The sequence below is a fragment of the Ylistrum balloti genome, unplaced genomic scaffold, assembly GCF_031769215.1.
Source record: "Ylistrum balloti isolate Yb309-2 unplaced genomic scaffold, AGI_CSIRO_Ybal_v1 Utg369888, whole genome shotgun sequence".
In the NCBI taxonomy this organism is placed as follows: domain Eukaryota; kingdom Metazoa; phylum Mollusca; class Bivalvia; order Pectinida; family Pectinidae; genus Ylistrum; species Ylistrum balloti.
In genome coordinates, this window is record NW_026782022.1 from 749,015 (window position 1) to 772,753 (window position 23,739).

The 23,739-nt window shown below is 34.0% G+C and overlaps 2 protein-coding genes across 3 annotated transcripts; one reads left to right on the top strand and one right to left on the bottom strand.

Annotated features, from left to right (window-relative positions):
• Positions 1-11,019: 11,019 nt before the first annotated feature.
• LOC132546409 (uncharacterized) lies at positions 11,020-14,573 on the bottom strand. Its single transcript, XM_060210122.1, has 6 exons — positions 14,502-14,573; positions 13,168-13,471; positions 12,261-12,360; positions 11,665-11,805; positions 11,376-11,495; positions 11,020-11,215 (listed from the first exon to the last, which is right to left on the bottom strand). Exons 1-6 carry the CDS (start codon positions 14,571-14,573, stop codon positions 11,020-11,022), a joined length of 933 nt encoding a protein of 310 aa, XP_060066105.1.
• A 954-nt stretch (positions 14,574-15,527) lies between these two features.
• LOC132546385 (ZZ-type zinc finger-containing protein 3-like) lies at positions 15,528-23,264 on the top strand. 2 transcript variants are annotated; one of them, XM_060210100.1, is made up of 9 exons: positions 15,528-15,575; positions 16,047-16,489; positions 17,888-18,014; positions 18,110-18,206; positions 19,504-19,599; positions 20,196-20,366; positions 20,665-20,793; positions 22,590-22,690; positions 23,034-23,264. In XM_060210100.1, the coding sequence occupies exons 2-9, from the start codon at positions 16,066-16,068 to the stop codon at positions 23,179-23,181; spliced, it is 1,293 nt and encodes a 430-aa protein (XP_060066083.1). In that variant the 5' UTR covers positions 15,528-15,575; positions 16,047-16,065; the 3' UTR covers positions 23,182-23,264. The 2 variants fall into 2 exon arrangements, with proteins under 2 accessions (XP_060066083.1, XP_060066082.1); XM_060210099.1 differs by having other exon boundaries at positions 15,534-16,489.
• Positions 23,265-23,739: the final 475 nt, after the last annotated feature.

Consider the following 23,739-nt stretch of genomic DNA (forward strand, 5'->3'; position numbering starts at 1 on the left):
CGGACTGACTGATACCCCAAAATGCCATCTGTCACTTGTAGCATATTCTGCGCTGCCAATGGACCAACCAAGTTCTTGCTTTTCTATCATAACCTCTTGTTTGGTGGACTCCTGATATCCATAGCCATCCTGTAAATAAGTTCCAGAAACATTTATGTTTACTGTTCTTTACATGACACGTGGTGTAAAGCCTATACATGGGGAACAATTAATTAGACAGATGGATGGTCCGGATGAAATAAGTTTTATAGTATTCATGTGAGATAACTATGCCTTTGTCTCTGTTGACTTGTTTTCGTTTTCATACGAGACAGACATACAGAGAACAACTTATCAATTAAATCATGCCAAATTGCTTTATGTATATACGTGCATTGATAATATGTGTTGTTTTCTAAAGCGTTTATGATACGTTTAAAGCCAGATGACAAAGATTTTTTCTTACATAAATAATTAGATTTTTCGGCGGGTTGGAAGGGATTGACACTTCAATCAACACAATTTTCGTAGTTCATGTACGCTACTTATTTGAAAATATAGAGGCAGATGCAACTTTGGATTCAATTTCAATAATTCATTATTTTGAAATATACACTGATCATCAAATCTGAATTCCACTGTCCCACAAAATACACATCTCACTATATCAAAAGTCAAAATGATGTTTAAGCTCCAGGGTTTTTTCATATTAAATGTTACGTGCCTGCTATCTTACTTTTAAGCTTAGATAACCACTTAATGACGTCATTGTATGTTTTTGTAAAACAACGTAGTGAAGCGTTGATTTTGTTTGAATCTATTACCGCAAAGGTGATTGATTTTACCAGATCAAATTTCCACTACAAACAAACATTTACAAACCTTACACATCACTGTGTCAACATCGTCGCTTATTCCGTAACACCAATGAAATACATAATTTGAAGGAGAGGCTCCGGATGTCCTCGTCGAGACGATGTAATAGGTCTCTCCTTCTTCAACAATAACCTCCTCGATAATGACTTCACCTGTTAATATCAATTCACAATATTTCTGTCAACCAATCAATCTGATTTGAGATTGTAGTGTTCAAATGTGCATTTATAATAGACAGTGTCAATTATAGTATAACTAACGAGTTCTAGAAGTACGAAACAGCTGTATGATGCATTTAAAATACTGTATATTATGTAGATTTGTATCAAAATGTGCTTGTTTGTCTTTTGCACATTCTCCTTCAAACAACTAAATCAACAAACATGATACATTACATATTGTATCGCAGCTGATTTTTATACATTACTAAACTGTATTATGACGTTAATGAACAGGAGAATACATAAAAATACTTTATACCTGATGTCTTGACTTTCTCATTATGTATTACACAAAATAAACAATACTAGTATATTGATCAAACTAAATAATGAAGATGTCTAAGAAACAAGATGTGAGACTTGTATGAACCTGTTGTCTTACCTTTGCTGAGATTGATGAAAATGTCGGTTGATCCTTTAGACAGTCCTTTGGAGGTTTTGGACCATATAGATACGTTGAACGGTGGAAAAATCCCATTATCCAACGGTCCAATTTCCAAAGTTGTTGGCGTGTTTGAATAATTAAACCATCGGCTTACATTTGGCATTGTGTTACTTGTAATTTCAATTTCATATCCACATATTCTACCATTAGCGTTGATCGTGTCCACATGCTAAAAATGAAATAAAAGCCCTAGCATATATGACATTAACGTAACGGAGAACTTATTTGTGACTTTATTTATTACTGTTTTGGATGTCACAAAATATAGATCTCAGTGTCAAACATTTTGTTACCTTGGTGTGGATGGTCAAGCAGGTATCAGGAATTGCCACTCTGCACCTGGTTAATGTGTAGGACTGGTTGGTTGTGTTAGGTCCAGTAAGAGGAACTGCAAGTATATGAGCAAGAACATTCGGTTTGGTTACACTTAAAAATACAGTTTGAGCAATGATAACAACCAGTGACCTTCAGTTACAATAATATAATAATGACATTCATAATTAACGAAAAAAATCATTATAGCCTATACAAGTATATTGTCAGAAATATTGTATATAGTCATTTAAAGTCAGCACACTGTCATTGGTCGGATGCTAATTAAAATGAATACAGATGTTTAGCCAATACAAAAATGTAGAACTATTGTGATGATAACTTTGACAACTATTTCATAAATCTCGCAAAAGATAATCATATTAATCCTGAAGTTGTCTCAGTCACTCTCAGTACCGCTTATTGTTAAGTTTCTAATATCTCATACCATGTGAAATATAGTGGATCTATTAGATTTAAAACTGCAATAACAATAAAATTAGTTTTATATCAATTTCAGTAATTTCGAGCAGTCAGAGCGGTACTTTCTAGTCATTCCGTTGAAATTCGCAGAACGCTAATGCAGCAAAGGATTTATCCGATGGTTCTTTATCCATTTTTTTTCTGTGTACTTTTCGTGCTTCCTTATTTTTTTGTTAGCGGTTACTTCCCAGATAACAATATTAAAATATTTTAAGAGGACATAAAGCGGAAAATTCAAAATGATGTCATTTTGTTGCCAGTCGTAGCGTCAAAGAATGTACTAATTTATCCCAAATTTGTTTGGTTGGATAGTTTCCATTTTCTGTTTTCCATTTTAAAATATAATAAAAAAAACATTTCATGATTTCGCTTTCAACTTCAAATATTTTTCACTCGTATGCTAGAATGTATCCAGAAAGAGAGAATGTTTTTTTTTCAGTCGTTTAATATTTTTTCTATATTTGTTTGACACGGAGAATTCACCATAATTAAACGGAAAACAATTAAATACCTCTGTATACGGTGCAGTCATACTCACCATCTTCTTCTGTCATGAACGAACGTTCAATTGCTTCTCCCCAACTACTAGATCCATTAACCTTGCATTTGACTGAAATGTTATATTCTGTATAGGGACGAAGTCCCTCGAACACGGTACCCGTAACTTCATATATATTGCCATTAACATCACTTTGGAATACCTGAAGCATTGAAAATAATGACATTAAATTTGATTATATTATTATCATTATTTACACGTGTCACCTTTGTGTTTTATGCATGACCTTATGTACTTTATTCTAACGTTATCAGATTTATTCAAAATATCGAATATAATTCAAAATTATCAGAAATAAAGCAGAAATAAACCAAAGACTAAAACAAACTTCAAGATAGTTTCTTTTACATATCTCTCACCTGTAGTCTGTGGTTATCACCACAAGTCGCCAAGCAAATTATATCTGTAGGATAATACCAGGACAGAGGCCTTTGGAATTTCCATCCAAGCGACATTGTTGTAGATGTCCGGTTTACATTCAGGTTTTGTAATGGATCTATCTTTACTGTAAAATGATTTAAAACTAGTTTTATATACGTCTAATAAAAGGAAAGGTAATCTATTTGCAACACGACTGGAATTCATTATTGATATAAATCATTTACAGCTTTAATATACAAAGTTTACCCGTCTAGGAATCAGTTTTATTTTAATTTAAGCATACATTTCGACTGGCTGTAATTTTATCAATGTTTGATATGAATATAAGTTAAGAAATTATACTTTTTGTGTTGAAATTTGTTTGAAGTCGTTTCATTTGATAGTTACATCACAGATCAGTTCAAGTAAAGCAAACCAAAGTTATACAAACGCGTATATTGTTTTGTTAAATGTAAATGTGATTCTCACCGTTATTGTGAAGAAACCACTTCTCTGTTATAGGAGTACTTTCTCCATATGAGCTCATTCGTTCCAGTCGGAGAGTATAAGTGTGCTGATTGATGTTCATATGACATTGCATTTTCATTTGCCCACCTTCAAATGGAATGCGGCAACGTGTCCGTGTCTGCATAACAAAAACTTATTAAATAACTTAGTCATTAATTGAAGATAACAGGAGCAAATTTAACGGAACGACATCAATTCAAAATGAAGAATAGAGCTGCTTTCGAATCAAATGGAAAGACAAATTACTTAAATGAGAGAGCAGGTCAACACAAATGTATGCACTCAGAACAAACTTAAAACGACAGAATCAAATGTAGGAAGGAAACCCGTAGTCAAAGAATGACATCAGACTCCAGCATCAACGATAGCTAGACGTCAGCAGCGGAGGTCTAATCGGTGATTAGAGGACATAATGGAAATCTGGAACTCGAAATAAAATTGAGCCTGGCCATTCGGTTTTTGAACAATGCATGTAATGTCCGCCATCAAATATTCAAGCAACTTATATATTTAGATGCTCCCAGGTTTGACACTATCTTTTTATATCTTTGTGTATATACAAGCAATTATATGCATACCTGTTGACGACATTGATACGTACGTATGTGTTAGAATCAATGCTCTGACCCGCGCATCGCTCGGGAATTTCTTGCTGGGGAAGCACACACTGAATCTCATCACTGTATAAAAATCAGCAACATAAGTAATCAAATGTTTGTTCTCTAAATAGGTCTGAGAACAATGTGACATTTTTCCTTCAATAGCTAGTTTTTAATTCCAAATCTGGCATTTATTTTTCATATTCAAATTATATGAGTATTATGAAATCATTAGTTATATTCAAAAATATTAAACAGGAAAGTGTTGAACTATAAAAAACACTCGTGATAATTAACAGAAACGTATGACATGCCAGAAGATTTTAATGCTGTATCACTGCAAAAAAAAAAAAAAAAGTAAAAGTTTATCAAAATAGTTTAGTCCTATGACGTAAAGTGTTAGATGTATTTACATTTAAAGAAAAAAACAAGATTGAAATTAACCCGACCCTGCTACAATACACAAGCAGGAAAATATAAACTGCAAAATTATGCATTTTTCGTATGTACCTTTTTGAATTAAAAAACAGGCTCCAGGTTGCACATTTATCTTGACTGGTCCAGGTACAATTGACCTCTGTTTCTTTACCGTTAGCAATGCAGTCGACATGTTCCGGAAAAGGGTCATGTTCTAAGATATGTAGGTACATAAAAAGTAATATCGACGGTATAATCAAATGCGATTACTGAGTTTTAGCAAACAAATAATTGTTGGATGCAAATAAATAAATAACCAATGAAATTATAACCACAATAGGGACATAATATCGTATAATAGCTTTTTAACTCAGTTTTAATGTGCAATAACAAAATATGAACATTACTTCAATGTGAAGACATTTATATTTACTAGTACAAAGGTACACCCACTGAAAAAAACATCCTGTTGGGAGCCAAACTCGTATGAAGACAGTTTTAAGAATTCACATTTGCAAAAATTCACATACTCGATACTCAATTGGTCACGCGCACTTTCGCGTTCTACATCACTGGAATATTTCATTGCAAAATCTATGGTGAGAAAACTAGTTTGATCCTTTGGAATCTCGAGATCGCATAACGATATGTTGTACTGGCTTTGAAGTTGGGCGTCGTTCCTTTGTAATCAGCAAGGATCGTATCAGTCTGTGATTGGTCAGTTTTTGTCCTCCTGAACACCGCTCCAGACCAATCAAAGAACTTCCTTCAATTTTGCCAAGAAATATTCCGGTTATGCAAAGAACGAAAGTGATCATAACTCATATAGTGTCGGAAATGAATATTCAATCGACTATAATGAAGACCCTACTAATCATTACTTGTATGTAAGTACAATAACAACTCCCATAATCATATATATGAAAATAAAAGCTATATAGTAATCATTTACCATGTACTTTGCAATTAGATATGGCATTACTGTACCTGCGACGTCAAAGATAAGCGACCTTGCCAACTCGCAGTCCGGCTTATAGCAGCATTCGTATCTTCCACTTTCACCTATTCCTATATTTGTAAGGACCGCTTGAACTGTTCTGTTATCGACGATGGACGTGCTGATCGGCGCCGACGTTCGTCGATTAGAATGAGTTATACGTAGTTGTTGTATATCGGGTTCATGGATTTCATTCCAGTTGTTAATACTGCAGTTCAGTTCTAGTGTGTCTCCGACGATCAAACATTTGCCGGCATTGGCCTGCATCTCTGAAAGAGAAAGAACTTCGTCACTTCTTCGAATAATACTGACAACGTTATCTTACATAAAATGCGCTCACATAAACTAGATAATTAGCATATGATAAAGCGATATTTCATCCAGGAGTTAATACTTACATGTAATGTCATTTATTTCTTAGAAGCTATATATAAACTCAGATGTTAATTCATCCTTAAAATGGTTTGTAGTAATTAACTATAAGCTGTATTTCTTTCATAATTTCGATACACTAAGAAAAATTCCTAAATGAATGTTCTTGTTCACTTTTCACATTTAAACTACATGTAGGTAAACATAATATGTAAATATGAGGTATCTTACCAATTGTAACACCATGACTGTATCGCTGATTCAGCAGTATCAGGTATATTGCGGCAAATAGCATCTTCCAACTGAAAAGAAATAAATCATTCATGTGAATCAATGGCATTTTTAGACACTACTTTATACTGTCGCAATACGAGTTTTGATGTTTCCGACGAAAGCACCCGGGATATATTACCACTAAGTTTATAGAGTGTAACCATTAAAATTTCCATATTATTTTCCATGTGATCAGTGTCGAAAGCAGAGGGGAAAAACATTAAATCTTTAATGGAGAGAAGATTTCCTGTCGTTATCGTGATCGGTTTTGAAACTGTTCTGTTACTTTGCTCAATATGCAGTTCGACTCTAGCAAATCTACAAATATTTTTAGGTTGAAAATATTCGTGAATCAGATTGAGCAAAACTTACATTGGGTATATATATATATATCCTTTGTTCAAACTTTGTCCTTTATCAATTTTTGGAAACCTGGAGTAACAGCGGAAGGCATGATATACATATGCCCTCTTTTAAATATTCTTTATTCAACACTTGGATAGAAAAAATAATATGATGATAAACAAAAGCTAACTTTTAAACGTTAGAGCCTTCTCGATTCTCAAAACCAAACTCACGAACGATAGATATTTATAATAATTTTCAAAACATAACACTTGAGTTGAAAGAGAAAGAAAATATGGAATTTAAGATTTGAAGTTAAAAAAGATCGTATTTGCAGGTTTCGCTGAAAGAAAGTGACAGCTGAAGCAAAACTGGCTGCAAATACATAATATCATAAAACCAGTTCTAGTCAGTTTTATGGCTGTTTTTATATACAAATTTATATAACTAAAATAAACAAAATATCGAAATGTTGCGCCGGCTATCTGCATGAAATTATATTCATAATAGTAAACCCTAAGTTAATTCTTTGAAAGTGTTCGACATTAAGTATTAAGAAGGATATTTGTGAAGTACCTACGGCGTCACCCATTTAGAAGGGTGGGGCTTAGGCGGGATAAGTACATCGTATACTGATGCATGTATTTGTATAACGGAAATGTGTCCTGTACAAGTATGAAGAATTGTTGGCTACATATTCTTTAATGAACTGAGTTTATATCCTCTGAATCGTTTCCATTGTTATTATGCACAACCATGTTTTTATTGAAAGCAACGGAATATACATAGCTTTTGGACATTTTGGTTAACATATCATGATAATGTTCTAATATCGGTGAACTATGTTGTTCACAAAGACTAAAAAAGTAATCTTGATTTGCACCCGATTTCCTATTAGCTGAACCTACCTTAAGATTTAACCATTTTCAGGCTGGAATTATATTTTGCTTAAGGAAGTAGTAATTTTAAAACACATATATACAAATGTTAAGGATTGTTTTTGCATCTGAAGGTATCAATGATATAATTCGCATTTTAGATAATACAGTAAGTACATAATAAGCCTTTCTACTCATTAATTTAATTTTTACATTGTATTGAATTTTTGAATTATTATCACCGTTTCTACAATATTTTCTTTTTTTACTTTTTTTATTATTATGTTAAGAAAATATCTTGCTTCTTTAAAAATGATTAACAAGGTATATACGGATTGATTTTCTTTATTCTAATACTTCAAGTAAGTTGTGTACATATAACGATTGTTCACTGGTCTACAAAATCACTTGTTTTCTCCATATTGCAAGCATATAACAGTAAGCTTTTAAGATAAGGGATCATTATACGTGTGTGCATTTTTTTATTAATCATAAATAGCTTCATCAAGAAAATCATAGACTATATTCGATTACATATTTTTACGGGTGCCTCGCACTCGTACTTGTAAGATATATATTATATTAAGCGAAAAATTATTATAAATCTTCTTTATGTTTATTATAAAATATTAATCTTGAGTTATTTAGCAGTTACGAAGAGTATACTAGGTGAACAAAACAAAAATACGTGTAATTATGTAAGAGTTCTGTTTACGTACACGTAATAAACTTCCATCTATAAATATAACCCTGTTAAACAATTATGAAGAAAATTGACTAGGACAGGTTCTCCTCGATGAAGGTCTCATGAGTATACAATGTGCCTTATTGTTTTATCAACTGAATAATATCATCCCAAAATATCATTACTAATGTCTAAGTTACATGGTGAATTATTGTACATTTCATGACAAGAAATGACAAAAGAACACTCCATATCACGTTATTTTTAGTCGTTATTAAATATCTTCGTCATATCCCTTCAATTCTCAGTAATTAAGTACACTTAGGTATACCAAGGATATATAACTTACTTCTGAGTACAAATTAAATATTAAAAATGTGGCTGCAAATATAGTCAAATAACTTCAAAATAGCGAAATTCACTTTTTCTAATCATAAATAGTATAAAGACTAACCTGATCTGACAGTCTGCTGCATGAATGTGGAATTATTAAAAATAAATGTTGATATCACCTTCCTGTCCACAATTGCTGTGGATATACGTTCGGTTTAAATACGTGTTCTCTTCACCATTGCGTACATCCTGTCCCTTCTGTATTGATAACGTGCACAGATTTATGTAACATGGCCCTCCATAACACTTGAACAGATTACTGAAATTTTGAGTAGATCGCTAAACACATTTGTGTTCTAGTAAAGCACTTCAAAACTTATTTATATAAACAAAAGTATTAGCCTTGAACCCAGCTTTAGTTCTGAGATTTAAATTCCTTTAGGTGCATGGCGTAATAAAGATAGCAGCCCCTCAAAATGTATTATTTGATATGGTTTGTAATGAGTATTTTGGATGTATTTCTAAATTTATTTTAGCAATATTTCACAAGTCATTACCTTCCGATGTGGTATTCAAAACAAACGTTGGGAAAGCTTTTCTTGTGGCAGAAACATGTCATACGAACTCTAGTTGTTTAAGCTAAATCTGAGGGTTTTTTTTATAAATTTTGAAAAAAACTAACAAGAGTAAAAGAAATACTATATATTATGACCAACTCGTTGTGTAACTTCTATATAAACCACCCATGGTGTCAATCAGTTGTACATATTTTGCCATTATACCCCTATATCCATACTAATTTATCAAAGAAGCATCATCTTTCCGACTGAATTGATCAGCTATTTTGGTTTTGGCATTGGAAACAAGATGACAAGAGTCGATATGTTTAAAAATTCACTCTGTCGTAGAAAATATTAAAAAAATGAATGGAATGCAATTGAATTGAACCTTATAGTATTTAAGCTGGTGTCACCCACTATACATTTTTACCATACACAAGTATGTAAGAAATATGCCTACGTTATATGTATACATTAATGCATAAAATTTCGAGACAGTTAACATATTTGCCAATATATTGAAAAGATGGCGTTTTGATATTGGCATGTCTATGTTAGATTCCTTTTTAGTGATTCACTGCATTTTACAAAATCAGGAAGTATTGGGACTTAAACATATTAATGCTAACAATTTCAGCATCCTGTCAATAACATCCTGAACAATAAGTGTGTGATAGACTCTACAAAACGTCTTAACCAATGCCATCGACTCCAGTCCAAAGCATGTGAACTTTTAAAAATGAATCAATTCATGAAAAGATATAGATATTTTCCATGACTGTTCGGAATTGTTATTTTTCCTCCAAAGAACATTTTCACGAGCTACCAGCATCTTATCACTCTTAATGAGTACGTAGCAGACCCTACAAGATTTCTTAACCAACAACTCGTTGATAAAATTTGACCAAGCAGTGATCATTTCATCAGGAAAATGGCGTCACTCATGTCTTAATATGAAGGAGTCAGTCTGAGAATAGAGGGATTGACCCAAGACAATAATCATGTTATGAAATATAGAGAAATAATGACAGTATAATCAGTCTAATGGAGAACAACATTTCCACCAACGAAAACAAAGAACACATTTCATATAGTAAAAAACTGAAAAGTTGAAATGGGAAACACGACCTTTACAATACACGTGTAAACTGCAAGTTGGAAAAATTATATTAAGAAAATGTTTATGATTGACATTGATATGTTTCCAGGTTGTATAAGCACATTCCACTGTTCTGGTAACCCGTTTAGATCGTTACATAGAAAATATAATATGATCAACGTGATCGATCAACATCACCTTGTTTCATCTTTTCAATTTACATTTAGATGGTCCAAACAGGAGCATTTGTAAAGTACATTTCGTCTCTGCTGTGAATTTCGAAATCCGTAGTAAGGATGAAAACATAGCATTTTATTTTCGATGTCTAAATTAAAATGATCGTAACGGCCTGCGTTCCTCGGCAATCCCATCGCATAAAGCTACATTTGTAATTATGTCATAACAGGTGGATTGGAGTTTCTTATGTATTCAATCTGCTGGTAATATTCAAACATTTTCACAATGCCTTGCTATCAAAATTCATAAATATCAATATATTTTACGCAGTCACTAAACATGACAAGAATGGGATAATAGCATACAGGCCAAGTTGTACATACTGTTCAAACTGCCGATATTCCATCGAAAGATAAGGTATTGATTTCGTTATACATTACATGTCAGTTGTACTATCCAAAGAATCGAAACTCGACAATCTGCGAACTACAGTCAAGATAATATATATGAGCACATTATCTTTATTTCATGTTTTTATTGTCTGGGGTTCCTCCTGCTTCAGGAGGAGTGTTGTAAGGCATCCTTCGTGCTAAAGGAGAGATGGGGAGAGGTTTTCTACAGTTAGACTGTGATCTTGGCGGTGTGATTGGCGGGTTTTGAACAATACAGGAAGGTGATCCTTTTATCGGCGTCGAAGTCAGATTTACACGGGCACCACTGAAAGTATAAATCACATGAATTAAAGAAGCGATATTCAATATTTTGTTGTATACGTATATACGATAATACTCGCAACTTTACTGTTCCAATTCTATAGTATATTATATATTACGAAATTGCTAAATGTTCTTTCAGAGGAAATCAAAGTGTAACCAACCTGTTATATTGTGAAAATGAGTTGTCGGATGATTTATAACCAGACACATTGAAGATCTCTTCCTCTGAACTACTACTTTCACTTTCACTGTCGATGGAAAAGTTGTTGGATTCGTCTAATCTGAGGGCACAAATACGGAAAATGCACGTAAATATATAGTTCAGTGAATTGTGTACGATACAGAGGTAACGAAGGAATGAAGAACAGAAGTAAAATTTCTAATCTTTCCTTGACAACTACTTCGTATAACTGTGAAGTTATCACTGGATGTGGGGCCGGCGTTACTTACACACTGACCACATAATGCGAGCCTTTGTTACGTTTTCGTGGGTTGTGGAGCTGGGACAATCTTACGTACACTGGGGCCGGGTAGGTTTTCTCCTTCAGGGAACAGAAACTCAGCTCGGTCAGATCTATGCACCGCTTCCGTCTGTCAAGATGAAAAAGACAACAATGTCGTACCAAGACTGGTTATTCTTTAATCTAAGTATGTCTGTTTAAGCAAAAACCTGCAGAATGTTTGAAGATATGAAGTGGTTAATTAAGCTTACTCGTAATGTTAATATATTTAATGTACACTTAAACAAGTTTTGGAATACAATACCATTAAATATTTGGACTTATTCGATATTCGCTCGTTATTAGATAAGTGTTTTCAATAATAACTATTAACCCTGCGTGATTAGGTTCAAAACAATGACATCGTGTAGCAGGTATTTAATAACAGTTCAATGTGTAGAAGAAACAGCATCTTCAATTAAATGAACAAAACTTGTTAAACTTTACTTCGAAAGTCATTTGACTAATGCCAATACTTTATCGTCCGGTGAATTGTGTAATCATAGAAAGAACCACAAAAGAAACAGTTTCACAAGCACAATATACCTGCTGTATCGCTTAGCTAAGTTCCAAACCAGCAAACCCAGCAATAGTACTGATAGACTCGCGAGAGCTCCCAGGCCAACACCAAGCCATAAATTAGGATCTAGGGTGATGGAAATATCGACATTTTAATATTATAAAGAATTAATAACATTTTTTGTCATTTTCACTTCATGATAAAAAAAATACAAATATTTGGCTGAAAGGTTATTGATGAAAACCGAAGATCTGGTCAAAATTCAACGTTTGTACAAATATCAGCAGAAGAGTATTGACGACAAGCTGTTTCTCAAAACATTTATATGTCGCAATTATTTTGCTTACTTTTCAGTAGATGGTCAAACAAAAACGCCTTTAACGGAAGTTGCAATAGTCTGAAAAGTCCTCGTTTCTGCTTTGGAAAGAAAAGAAGGTCCTGTCTCTTTCGCGCGTTTTCTAGTTTTGTTTGTTTGGTTTTTTTTATGTCCAAACCCAACAAAGTCTCTTGTAACCCATCTTACATTCTTGTTGGGTAACTGAAAACTTATATATTTCATTGCATTTCTACACAGTAGCAAACAAATATGAAAATACATAGTAACCAGTGTCTGAGGTTGGAACAGACTTGAAGCAGAAATGTTTTTGAAATAATGCACAATGAACAACATCAAATGATAAACAACAATCATAAGAAATGGAAGGGCTTCTTTTCTTTTGATCTTTCAAAATGATCCCCAGACTACAGAACAATAAAATCTACATAGGCATGACTTCAAGCCTTTAAACGCTTCAACTTCAAACTTCAGAATGCCTTCAGACATTTTCTGTCCGGTATAACCTGTTGTATCCTTTCGGATTCGAAAACTGTAACCTGCTGGAAGAATTAATGTAACCTTATCGAATCGGAGTTTATATTACTGTAAATACTTACCTTGACTGTCGATAAGAGGTTTCACCTGAAATAAACCAGCATGTGTCACGGATGTATGTCGGGTCGTGTTTTGTGTCGTCAGCACATTCTTTGTTTGTTTGGTGTCGTTTTCAGCATTCTTAAAGTATGATATGTTCAGTACATCGTTGCTATCGACGCTCCATGTGGAGTCTGGTACAGAAAATTTCGCTCCGACAACTCTCTGTTGTATGCTGGCGTGCCACGTACTTTGGTCATCATCTGCGCTGCCCAGTTTCTCTATCAACTGTCGAATTTGGTCAATCCTATCAACTGGTTCCATTCCAGGAGAAGGAATGTGATACGCTGTAACCATTAAGAATTTACATTTACATATCCATCACCCCGGAGTTACTGTCGTACACTTGGTACGAAGGGCAAAAATTTCAAAATGGCGGCATGTAATTAAACAACCGAGAAGCTATGTACTGAATTTCAATCCATTTATCTGGTGTTTTCGAAACTGTTTTACCTAACCGTTACACACCATTTTATTATTAGCTGTGACCGACAAAGCACATAAGTATAGGTAAGTGTTCAACATGAACAGTAAATCTTTATTCACAACAAGAAGCGGTGATTTTCCCGTAAATTCGAATACGTGTTTGTTCCTAATAAATCGTACGGTTGCTTATTTAGCCCTGTACATGTTGAATGCCGTACTGATTTAATCATTTCTTTCCAACTATCTTTATGATTATTTGTGTTAAGATGAAATAATAAGTCAATGAAGGAGATATAGTAAACGTTTTTTTTAAATTCCCGTTGAAGAGTGCTTTCTTTTTGACCAATTTTTACTACATATAAACAAGATACAAAATGCACTCATATGCTGTTATGATACAACTGTCAAATTGATCTATATAACATTGGAGCACGGAAACTATCAGAAAAATGAAAAATCTTTGTATCCACTCCAAATTCTCTGTTACGCGTACACGCCTGCTAGACACGAACATCGGGTCACTAGTGAACAAATTCAGAAGGTCGTTTATACCTTTCGCATTTTATATGATGTTCAACATTTCTACCGCGAGATCTCTGTTGCTAAGATTCCGCAATCTTGAAATGTCCCCTCCTAACCTAGCTTGGGTTATGGTAGACTACTCTATCTGTCATCATGTCCCTCCCAAAGCCCAACTCAATACTGACTTACTATGTATATGTACTGTACTGTAGAGTCAGAGACTGAAAGAGTCATCGTCGCTTTTTCGATCATCTAACAGATCACTTCAGTTTTATCTTGAATGTAGAAGCATTACTCATCTTATACCATACAAAACGCAACATGATATAAATGCGTAACAAGGGTCGGTCTTACCTTTCACAAATGGGAATGAAATGGATAGTATTGAAAACGCAAAAATACAACCATTCTCCAACGCCATTTTGCATATAATGATTACGTCATAATGACGTTATTGAAGCTATGACGTTGCATTTTACGTGATATATTCCGCTACTTGGGGATACCATAGTTTTCCATTTTATTTCATTTTATTTCTTTGGTAACCGAGTACATGCGAATTTTATCGCATTTCTACCAGTTGTATTCCATGCATGTACACATTTTCATTTTACACATTTTTTTCTGGGATGATATAACGAATTCGATGCATTTCATGCTGTTAGATTTCCAACATGAACATGTTTATATCGACCTAATGTCATGGTTTGCATATTCATTTATGCAAACGTTAGGGCGTCTGCATTTTGCCTTTTCCATCCGACAACAAAAGAAATGAAAACAAACGACATTCTTTTTAGTTGGGACTCATATAATCTCTGGTGTATTACTGGAGTTTTTTTTTTTCTAATTTCTACATAAGTGATGCATTTTTATATGTATATATTCGTCGTGTTTTCCTTGTTGAAATAAATTTACCAAATTCCGCAACAAACTCGACAAATATATATATATTATATATACAATTATATCTAGTTATTTTTATTAAACAGGTAAGTCGCAGAGCGTTGTCAATTATTAGATTGGTGTATTTGAAAACATGACATGAACATTTTGTAAATTAATTAAATTCCAAATTTTCACGGTTCTTATCGTATTTGTGAACATTTCAGTGGGATGTGTTGGGATATCTAGTATGTAATCTATTATCTTAGATATGGTTTTGTTTAAGTTCTAGAAGATTCATACTCTTTCAGCTAGGGATCTAAACGCAAAACTTTTCAGTAAGTGAAATGTTTGCCGATGCCGCCGCCTACACCGCTGGGACAGAAAGTTGTTTTCAAAGGAGTTGTGGTATAAGGGAGGTAATTCATAATAATTTTTTATTTCTTCATCCGGGGATTTTCAAGATGGATGCGCCCATGTATTAGAACAGTTAAGACTAAAATTGTCTTTGCAGCAGTTAGCCGGCTTACACAAAAAGGTCCATGCGTCGTCGTTTTGGTGAACAACTAAGTACTTACGGAAAACACGACTACTCATAACAATTCAATCTTGCTGGTTGTAATATTACAACTTGCCGACCAATTTCAAATTCAGTCTCAACTCATCATGTGTATCATTATTTCCTTCCGACTAACAGTGTTAAAGGTTTACACCTCGAGAAACTGATAACAAGCACCTGTCAGAGTCGCGTACGTCAGCACAATAATGTCAGAAAATTAAATTGGCTACCATGGGTCTCTTATGTTAATTAAGGCTAAGCCATATCTGACAATTGTGGATATGATAAAAAATCCTTATAAAACCTCTGGTGGGACTAGTAGATTGACAAATTGGGAATGAAATAAACCCTAAGTGTTGCAAACACCCACAGCTCCGCCCCCCTTTTTTTACCAGTCGGGAACTTGTGATAACAACTTTATTGTTTGTTTATATATATATATATATATAGGTAAATTAAAGGATAGACAATGAGTGAAAAACAAGAAGAAGTTGATGACAAGGTCAGTGATTTAGCTGATGGCGTTCAGAAGGAGGAGATTTATGATGAAGATGTGGACACATATTATTTTGAATCAGATCACACAGCGTTGAAAGGAAACCCAGACTATCAAACACTTTTGAAGACGGTTATCTTGCTAGAATCTCAACGAATTCAAGCCATGAAGGATCTAGACAAATTACATCAGTGTCAAGCAGAAGCTCTGAAAGATCCCATATCATTTGTCGAAAAACTTCAGAGTGGAGCAGATATTGGATTTCCAAGGCGACAACATGTGGCCAATATCCCTTCCCTCAACTGGGGAAAATACACAAAAAATGTTGACTTTTCATCATTGGGTGTACCAAAACACATGACCAGACTCAAAAGGCAAATAATTGAAGGGAGTTCAGGTACATACTCTATATGTATATCCTTGTACATGTTTCGTTTTTATCTTTTATACTGCACATCAGATTCAGTAGTTGATATTTGAAATTATAGATATATATATATACACACATTGTAATGCTAGATGCTAGTAAATGGCGTTCCCTGTTTCCCCATGTCGAAGTCAGTGTAAACAATCTATAATTAAATACCTTCGGATACCACGGTAGGTACAGATATGGGGACAAGATATGATTGAAACTTTTCAGACAGTTAAAACAACATCGTTTTTCTGAGCAATAGCCAAAGCCGGGTGTCGTCAATCTCCTCCTACTCAATGTGTTTGTTACCTGTTAAGAACCGTTAATTATCCAATTAGCCAAGCCATTTATGCTTGTTAAGTCAGGCACCTGTGTGAATTTGTTTACATAAGGTAATTAAATATGTTAGGGGCACGATGATTTTGGTTTACTAATTATCAATGGATCAAACCACAACCGTTTCATAGCGGTAACCAGTAATCAATTAATCTTAATGTTGAAAATCTTTTTTTTTTTTTTTGAATCTGACCCCTAAATAGTACCTGCACACTATACCCGCAAATTTACGGTATACGTCCCTGGCTAGAGTAACAAAAACGTAGTAATACTTTGATATATATATATATATATGTATTGCATTCCTTCAATTTCAGTATTACTATCATTTCACTAAGCTAAAGAATAAAAGAAGAGTACCAACAATAACTTTTTTTTAGCTTATTACTACTTTTAAGGGACCTCTCTACACCACTAGGTTTCCTCCTGAAGCCTAGAAGATGAAACTCCAAATACTTATGAAGTTAGCAGTATGTTGATTCTTTTGAAAATTCTCCGTTTGGAGATTTGTCTTGTCTGTTTAGTTTGTAATATTTCACTTATAAAGTACCTGATTTGTGTAATAACAGAAACGTATAACTATACAGCATCCGTATTATAAGTAAAGATTGTTATATCTGAGGGGTTCTACTTTTTCATTATTGTTCAGGACAGAATGAAAACACATACACACAAACACAAACACAAAAATATGATCTGAAACTAGAATTAAAAGAGGAAACATTTCAGGATTTCTGTAATATCAAATACATCCTTCTTTTGTCATGCTTTAGGTTAAAAAATTAAACCTCAAAAAAGCATTTGCCCTGACAGTATCTAAAAAAAGTTTTTTTGGTAAAGAACATAATGGAAAAGTACATTAAAAACCTGTACATGTATTTTTGGTCACATGTACAACGGCATGAGAATTCTGCACCATGGAACTTTAATGCTGAAATATTCAGGAAGCTCTCCGATGTAGGACAGGCTACTGTTTTGTTCATCAGAAAGCATTCAATTAGATTTGAAAAATTGACATATATGATATTTTTATTGAAACTTCAGATAATGACCCAATGCAGGTAAGCTCTAGTGGAACGGAATCACAAGTGACCATGGTGAGAGGTCGCCTGAAGGACGAAAGCAAGTCGGTAACATTCAACAAGCTCTGGAATGTGGAAGAACAGAAAAGGTCAGTAACTAAAGTGTACTCTTTTGTTAACAGTCATAAACACTCACAAATCTCTATAATACCAAGCATGTCTGACATGGTGGTCCTTATTACAGATTGGAGGATTTGTTGATCCAGTATCAACCAGAAGAAGTAGAGGCCAAGCGATGGCAGAAAATTGCAGCAGCCCTTGGTAATAGGACTCCACAACAGGTAAAGTGTGTGTGCATTCACTAGCTGTTGGTGCATGTATGCAAGGAATCTTAAAGAAACAACAAATTCTCTAAAAGGAAATTAGTAAATAATGACATTTATAATTCCTTACAAGTATTTTGTATTAGTACAAGTAAAAAATCTGGCTTTTCCTCACATTCTGTCTAAATCTAATCTAGTGACCGCACATAATGAAGTTGTACAAAAATTGTTTGCAACTACTTTTTAATAGTTTGTATTCAAATTTTATGAGAAATAATAAGTTGTCCCATTTTTTAAGGAAGTTTAAGATAGCATTTCAACATATTGAATTAATTAGGTGTAAAATATCAATCAATCAATCTCTTTTTCTGATATATTAAAGCAAACTGGGTGTCCTGAATGAAGTTATGTCTGAAATTATCATGTCTATTTTATCAAGTTATATACTTGGTAATATTTTCTCCCTGTATGTTTATAAACTGGAACAGAATCGTAGAAACCAAAATTATTGTAAAGTTTGATATACAGTTATAGTATGTGAAATTGTCTGAGGAGACATGTGAAATGTTGATTAAATGTAGGTCAAGTTCAATTAACATTGTGTTTCCAAATGCAGCAACAATTACATTCATGTGTACAAGATGGCAGAGAACACAGCTGGAGCATTTCAGATTCATACCAATACATATATATATACAAATAACACTAAAAAACCTTATTGTTGACATAATTACAGTAACAATGTACTTAGAAATAATGTAATTTCAAATTTTTAGTAATGACATTCTTTTTTATGAGGCATGAATTAGATATTCACAAAATTTCTCACAGATTTTATATTTTTACTTGTAAATCATTCAGTTAACTTGTATAGAAAGGAGCACCAGTAAAAATACAGTCAAATGTAGGTCATCATAGTGTCAAATTGATGTCTAGTGATCTAGAATGTGTCTACACTTCTGTGGTTACTGATTTAATGGATACATAGATCATAATACAAAATGTCAGTATTTCTGAATGAATATGATTGTTTGATAATTCAGCCAAATTAAAGCTTGTCATATTGTGAATCCCACAAAAACATGTTAAACCAGGCATTTGAACTTGTGTAGTTATTTTACATGTACATGAAAAATTATATAACAATATACTGCCTACAACTGAGAAAGAAAATACTTGCAAATGAAAATAGCTTGGCTTAAAGGCACCCATCCTGTGGTAAAATTATTTTGTATGAAAGTGGTATTTAGGACAAAACCAGTTACAATATATTGTGTTTAAAACTTGGCTTTGAATTTGTTTTCCATTATTTCAGGTGGCAAGTCGAGTGCAGAAATACTTCATCAAGTTGGCTAAAGCTGGATTACCTATTCCAGGGAGATTACCAAATCTAGCCACACATACTAAAAAGGTGTCATACTGCTCAGTTTTATCCTCATTCTGTTGTCTAGTATTCCTTTTTGAAATATTTTTTTTGTGAGAGATATAGTGTAAAAATTCAAGTGACATTTAGTGAGGAATGTAAACATTTGAAATTTTCTGCATCAGTTCATTTATAGACATTCCTGAGGAAATAATACAAATTAACAGTAAGAAAAAAAAACCTAGTATATTTTTTGTCACTATTTTGTAAATAATAAAGAATTTTTATTGGGCATGATATTGAAATAAACCAGAAAAAGAGCTTTGTATGCATGATATCTCTCCTCTTTAAGAAATGTCATCTAACTAATTTGAAAGTTCTTTAGAGAGGTAGGTTGTGTCCTTAGTATGTGTACTTATAATACCCCTTGTCATTAGTTCAGGTATACCCATTTTTCCTACCATGGTAAAAATACAGTCATCTATCTTTTAATATATCTTTTTGTTGACAATCTTGGTTTACATCTTTGTCATCAATCTGTGTATAAAAAGTACTTGGTTTTTTTATCAGTTAATATGTATGTTATCATGAATCTGTGTATAAAAAAAACAATTGATCACATTATCAATCAATGTATACTTCAGACTTCTCATCGCCATCACCGGTTCCATAAGTTTTATCACCAGCCGTCCACATTCCTGTCTTCCCATGAGCCTCCTGTATACATGTCTGACGATGAATCTATGGCACCAGATGATCCAATGTACGATGACACAAACAGTAACCTACCTGATACATACACCCCAGACATTTCTGTAAGTTCCTAAGGTACCTAGTATGTATACACTGTATATGATTCTATGATGATTATCGTGAAATGCATGTAACAGCCTTAGCACGTTTCTTCACTGTATATAATGTATTAGAATGGAAACTGATGTTTCATTTTATTTGCTTGTATTTTACAAACACTCATATTACATGTATATTTGTGAGTATAATTTAATCTGATTGATAAGTAGTTGGTTTTGGCTGTTTGTAGTTAATTATACCTGTTGCATTCTACCTAGTACATTACTTATAATGAATGTCTACAATATTATCACTATTCAGGATGACGAGAGTATACCTGCAGAGCTGAGAGAGTCAGAAGAGTATTCAGAACTGATGAGACTGAAACGACTTCGTGTGGAAAAAGTTCAGGGCAGGAATGGTATACCTCCACAACACATTGGTTTTAAGGTATATATTGCAAGCGTAAATAACAAGTTTCTGAAAGTGAATCATACTAACCACAAAGTACTGACAGTGTATGAAACAAATCACACATTACTAACAGTGTATGAAACAAATCACACATTACTAACTGATTCAATCAAACCACAAGATACTGGGAGTGTATAAAACAAAGTGTAAGGTACTGATAGTGTACCAAACAAACCACAAGGTACTGACAGTGTACCAAACAAACCACAAGGTACTGATAGTGTACCAAACAAACCACAAGGTACTGACAGTGTACCAAACAAACCACAAGGTACTGATAGTGTACCAAACAAACCACAGGGTACTGACAGTGTACCAAACAAACCACAAGGTACTGACAGTGTACCAAACAAACCACAAGGTACTGATAGTGTACCAAACAAACCACAGGGTACTGACAGTGTAGCTAACAAACCACAAGGTACTGATAGTGTACCAAACAAACCACAGGGTACTGACAGTGTACCAAACAAACCACAAGGTACTGATAGTGTACCAAACAAACCACAAGGTACTGACAGTGTACCAAACAAACCACAAGGTACTGATAGTGTACCAAACAAACCACAGGGTACTGACAGTGTAGCTAACAAACCACAAGGTACTGACAGTGCAGCTAACAAACCACAGGGTACTGATAGTGTGTCAAACGAACCACAAGGTACTGACAGTGTTCCAAACAAACCACAAGGTACTGACAGTGTAGCAAACAAACCACAAGGTACTGACAGTGTACCAAACAAATCACAAGGTACTGACAGTGTACCAAACAAACCACAAGGTACTGACTGTGTATCAAACAAACCACAAGGTACTGACAGTGTAGCAAACAAACCACAAGGTACTGACAGTGTAGCTAACAAACCACAAGGTACTGACAGTGTAGCAAACAAACCACAAGGTACTGACAGTGTAGCTAACAAACCACAAGGTAGTGACAGTGTAGCTAACAAACCACAAGGTACTGACAGTGCAGCTAACAAACCACAAGGTACTGACAGTGCAGCTATCAAACCACAAGGTACTGACAGTGTAGCTAACAAACCACAAGGTACTGAAAGTGTAGCTAACAAACCACAAGGTAGTGACAGTGTAGCTAACAAACCACAAGGTACTGACAGTGCAGCTAACAAACCACAAGTTACTGACAGTGCAGCTATCAAACCACAAGGTACTGACAGTGTAGCTAACAAACCACAAGGTACTGACAGTGTAGTTAACAAACCACAAGGTACTGACAGTGTAGCTAACAAACCACAAGGTACTGACTGTGTATCAAACAAACCACAAGGTACTGACAGTGCAGCTAACAAACCACAAGGTACTGACTGTGTATCAAACAAACCACAAGGTACTGACTGTGTATCAAACAAACCACAAGTTACTGACAGTGTATGAAATAAACTATGTATTAGGCCTTAGAATGTTAACATTTTGTGAAGAATTTTAAAAGATTGTCTCACCAACAGAAAAGAATGCTTATATCTCATTTGAATGTTTTGAAGGCAGATAATGGTATGATAACTTTAATCAATAACTCATTGTTGACTGTCTCACTTACTATGTGAAAATTCCTTCTCATTCATTTGCTGTGTATGTCATTTTTTTTCATAACATTCTAAAATAAATTTTGGCATGTATCAGGGCAGCAATAAATAAGTGTAACTAACATACTCTAGATAGCATGGTTTGATCACAAAATGTAACTATACCTTCAAGTAAACCGACAACACAGGAATTTTGGATCTTGATATGTACTCTTGTTTGCACAGTGTGACCGCTGCCAGTGTGAACCCATTGTTGGCACCAGATGGCACTGCAGTGACTGTCTCCAGGAAGAGGCTGTGGACTTTTGTGACATGTGTGTGGAAAGGTACATTCTTTGTTGATAGCTTTCTGGGTGCCAAAATGTTTTTGAGGAATAAAATTTTGTATGGAAGAGAATTTTTAGTTGTTGTAAACACAATAACACAAAAATAAGGAATAACAAATTCACTTTTAAAAGTTAGTAAACAGTGATAAATGCTACAAACATATTATTATGGTATTATATATTTGTATATACAATTTCGGAAGACGTCTGAAAACAACTGTTATTTTATAGATACATGAATTATCTTCTGGAACTACACTTCAACATAGGATCGATGACAATTTCTTGTTTAAAGTAAAGGTCCTCACTCAGTAAATGCAGTCTGAAATACTTTTGTTTTCAGCAATTTTGAAACCAGAAAACACAACTCTAGTCATCGATTAAGACCAATCAGTGTGCCTGAAACAACAGGCTTGGTGGACACTGATTACACAACTTTCACCCCAGGAAACTACAATTACCTTGACTCTAACTACATGCCAGCCAACTGAAGCTGTCTACAAGAATAATGTGATGCTACTGCAGTGGGTACATAGTAAAACAATGTTACAAATATCAACTATTTTGAAATTAAAGCATTGCATACAACTTCATAGGTATTTGTTAATATTTCTGATATTACGTATCAAAGAGGTTTTTTTGTGTCAAACATGCTTGAAACAAATACATTGGATAAGTTGAATGTTTTGTTGGACCCAATTTTTTCTCTTCTTTATCTTAGTAAATTAAACATGGATGATTCGAACACTGTTGAGTCCAGAACTGTGTTTGTGTCAAATACATTTTGTGGTCCATCCCTTCTAAGTTCTACCAAAATTTCCTTTTTTGTGTCAAACATTCAGGCATCGCTTTGTCTCAGGTAAAAAAGTCCTGGATTTGGTCCAAATGTATTTTGTGATCCATGCCTTCTAAATTGTACCAAAATTTCCTTTTTGTGTCAAACATTCAGATAAAAAAATCTGGGTTTTGTTCCGAATGACTTACTGTGGTTGGTCAGCTGCTATTAACAAGTCTTATTGTAATTTTTGATCGAGCATTAATCCGTGTTT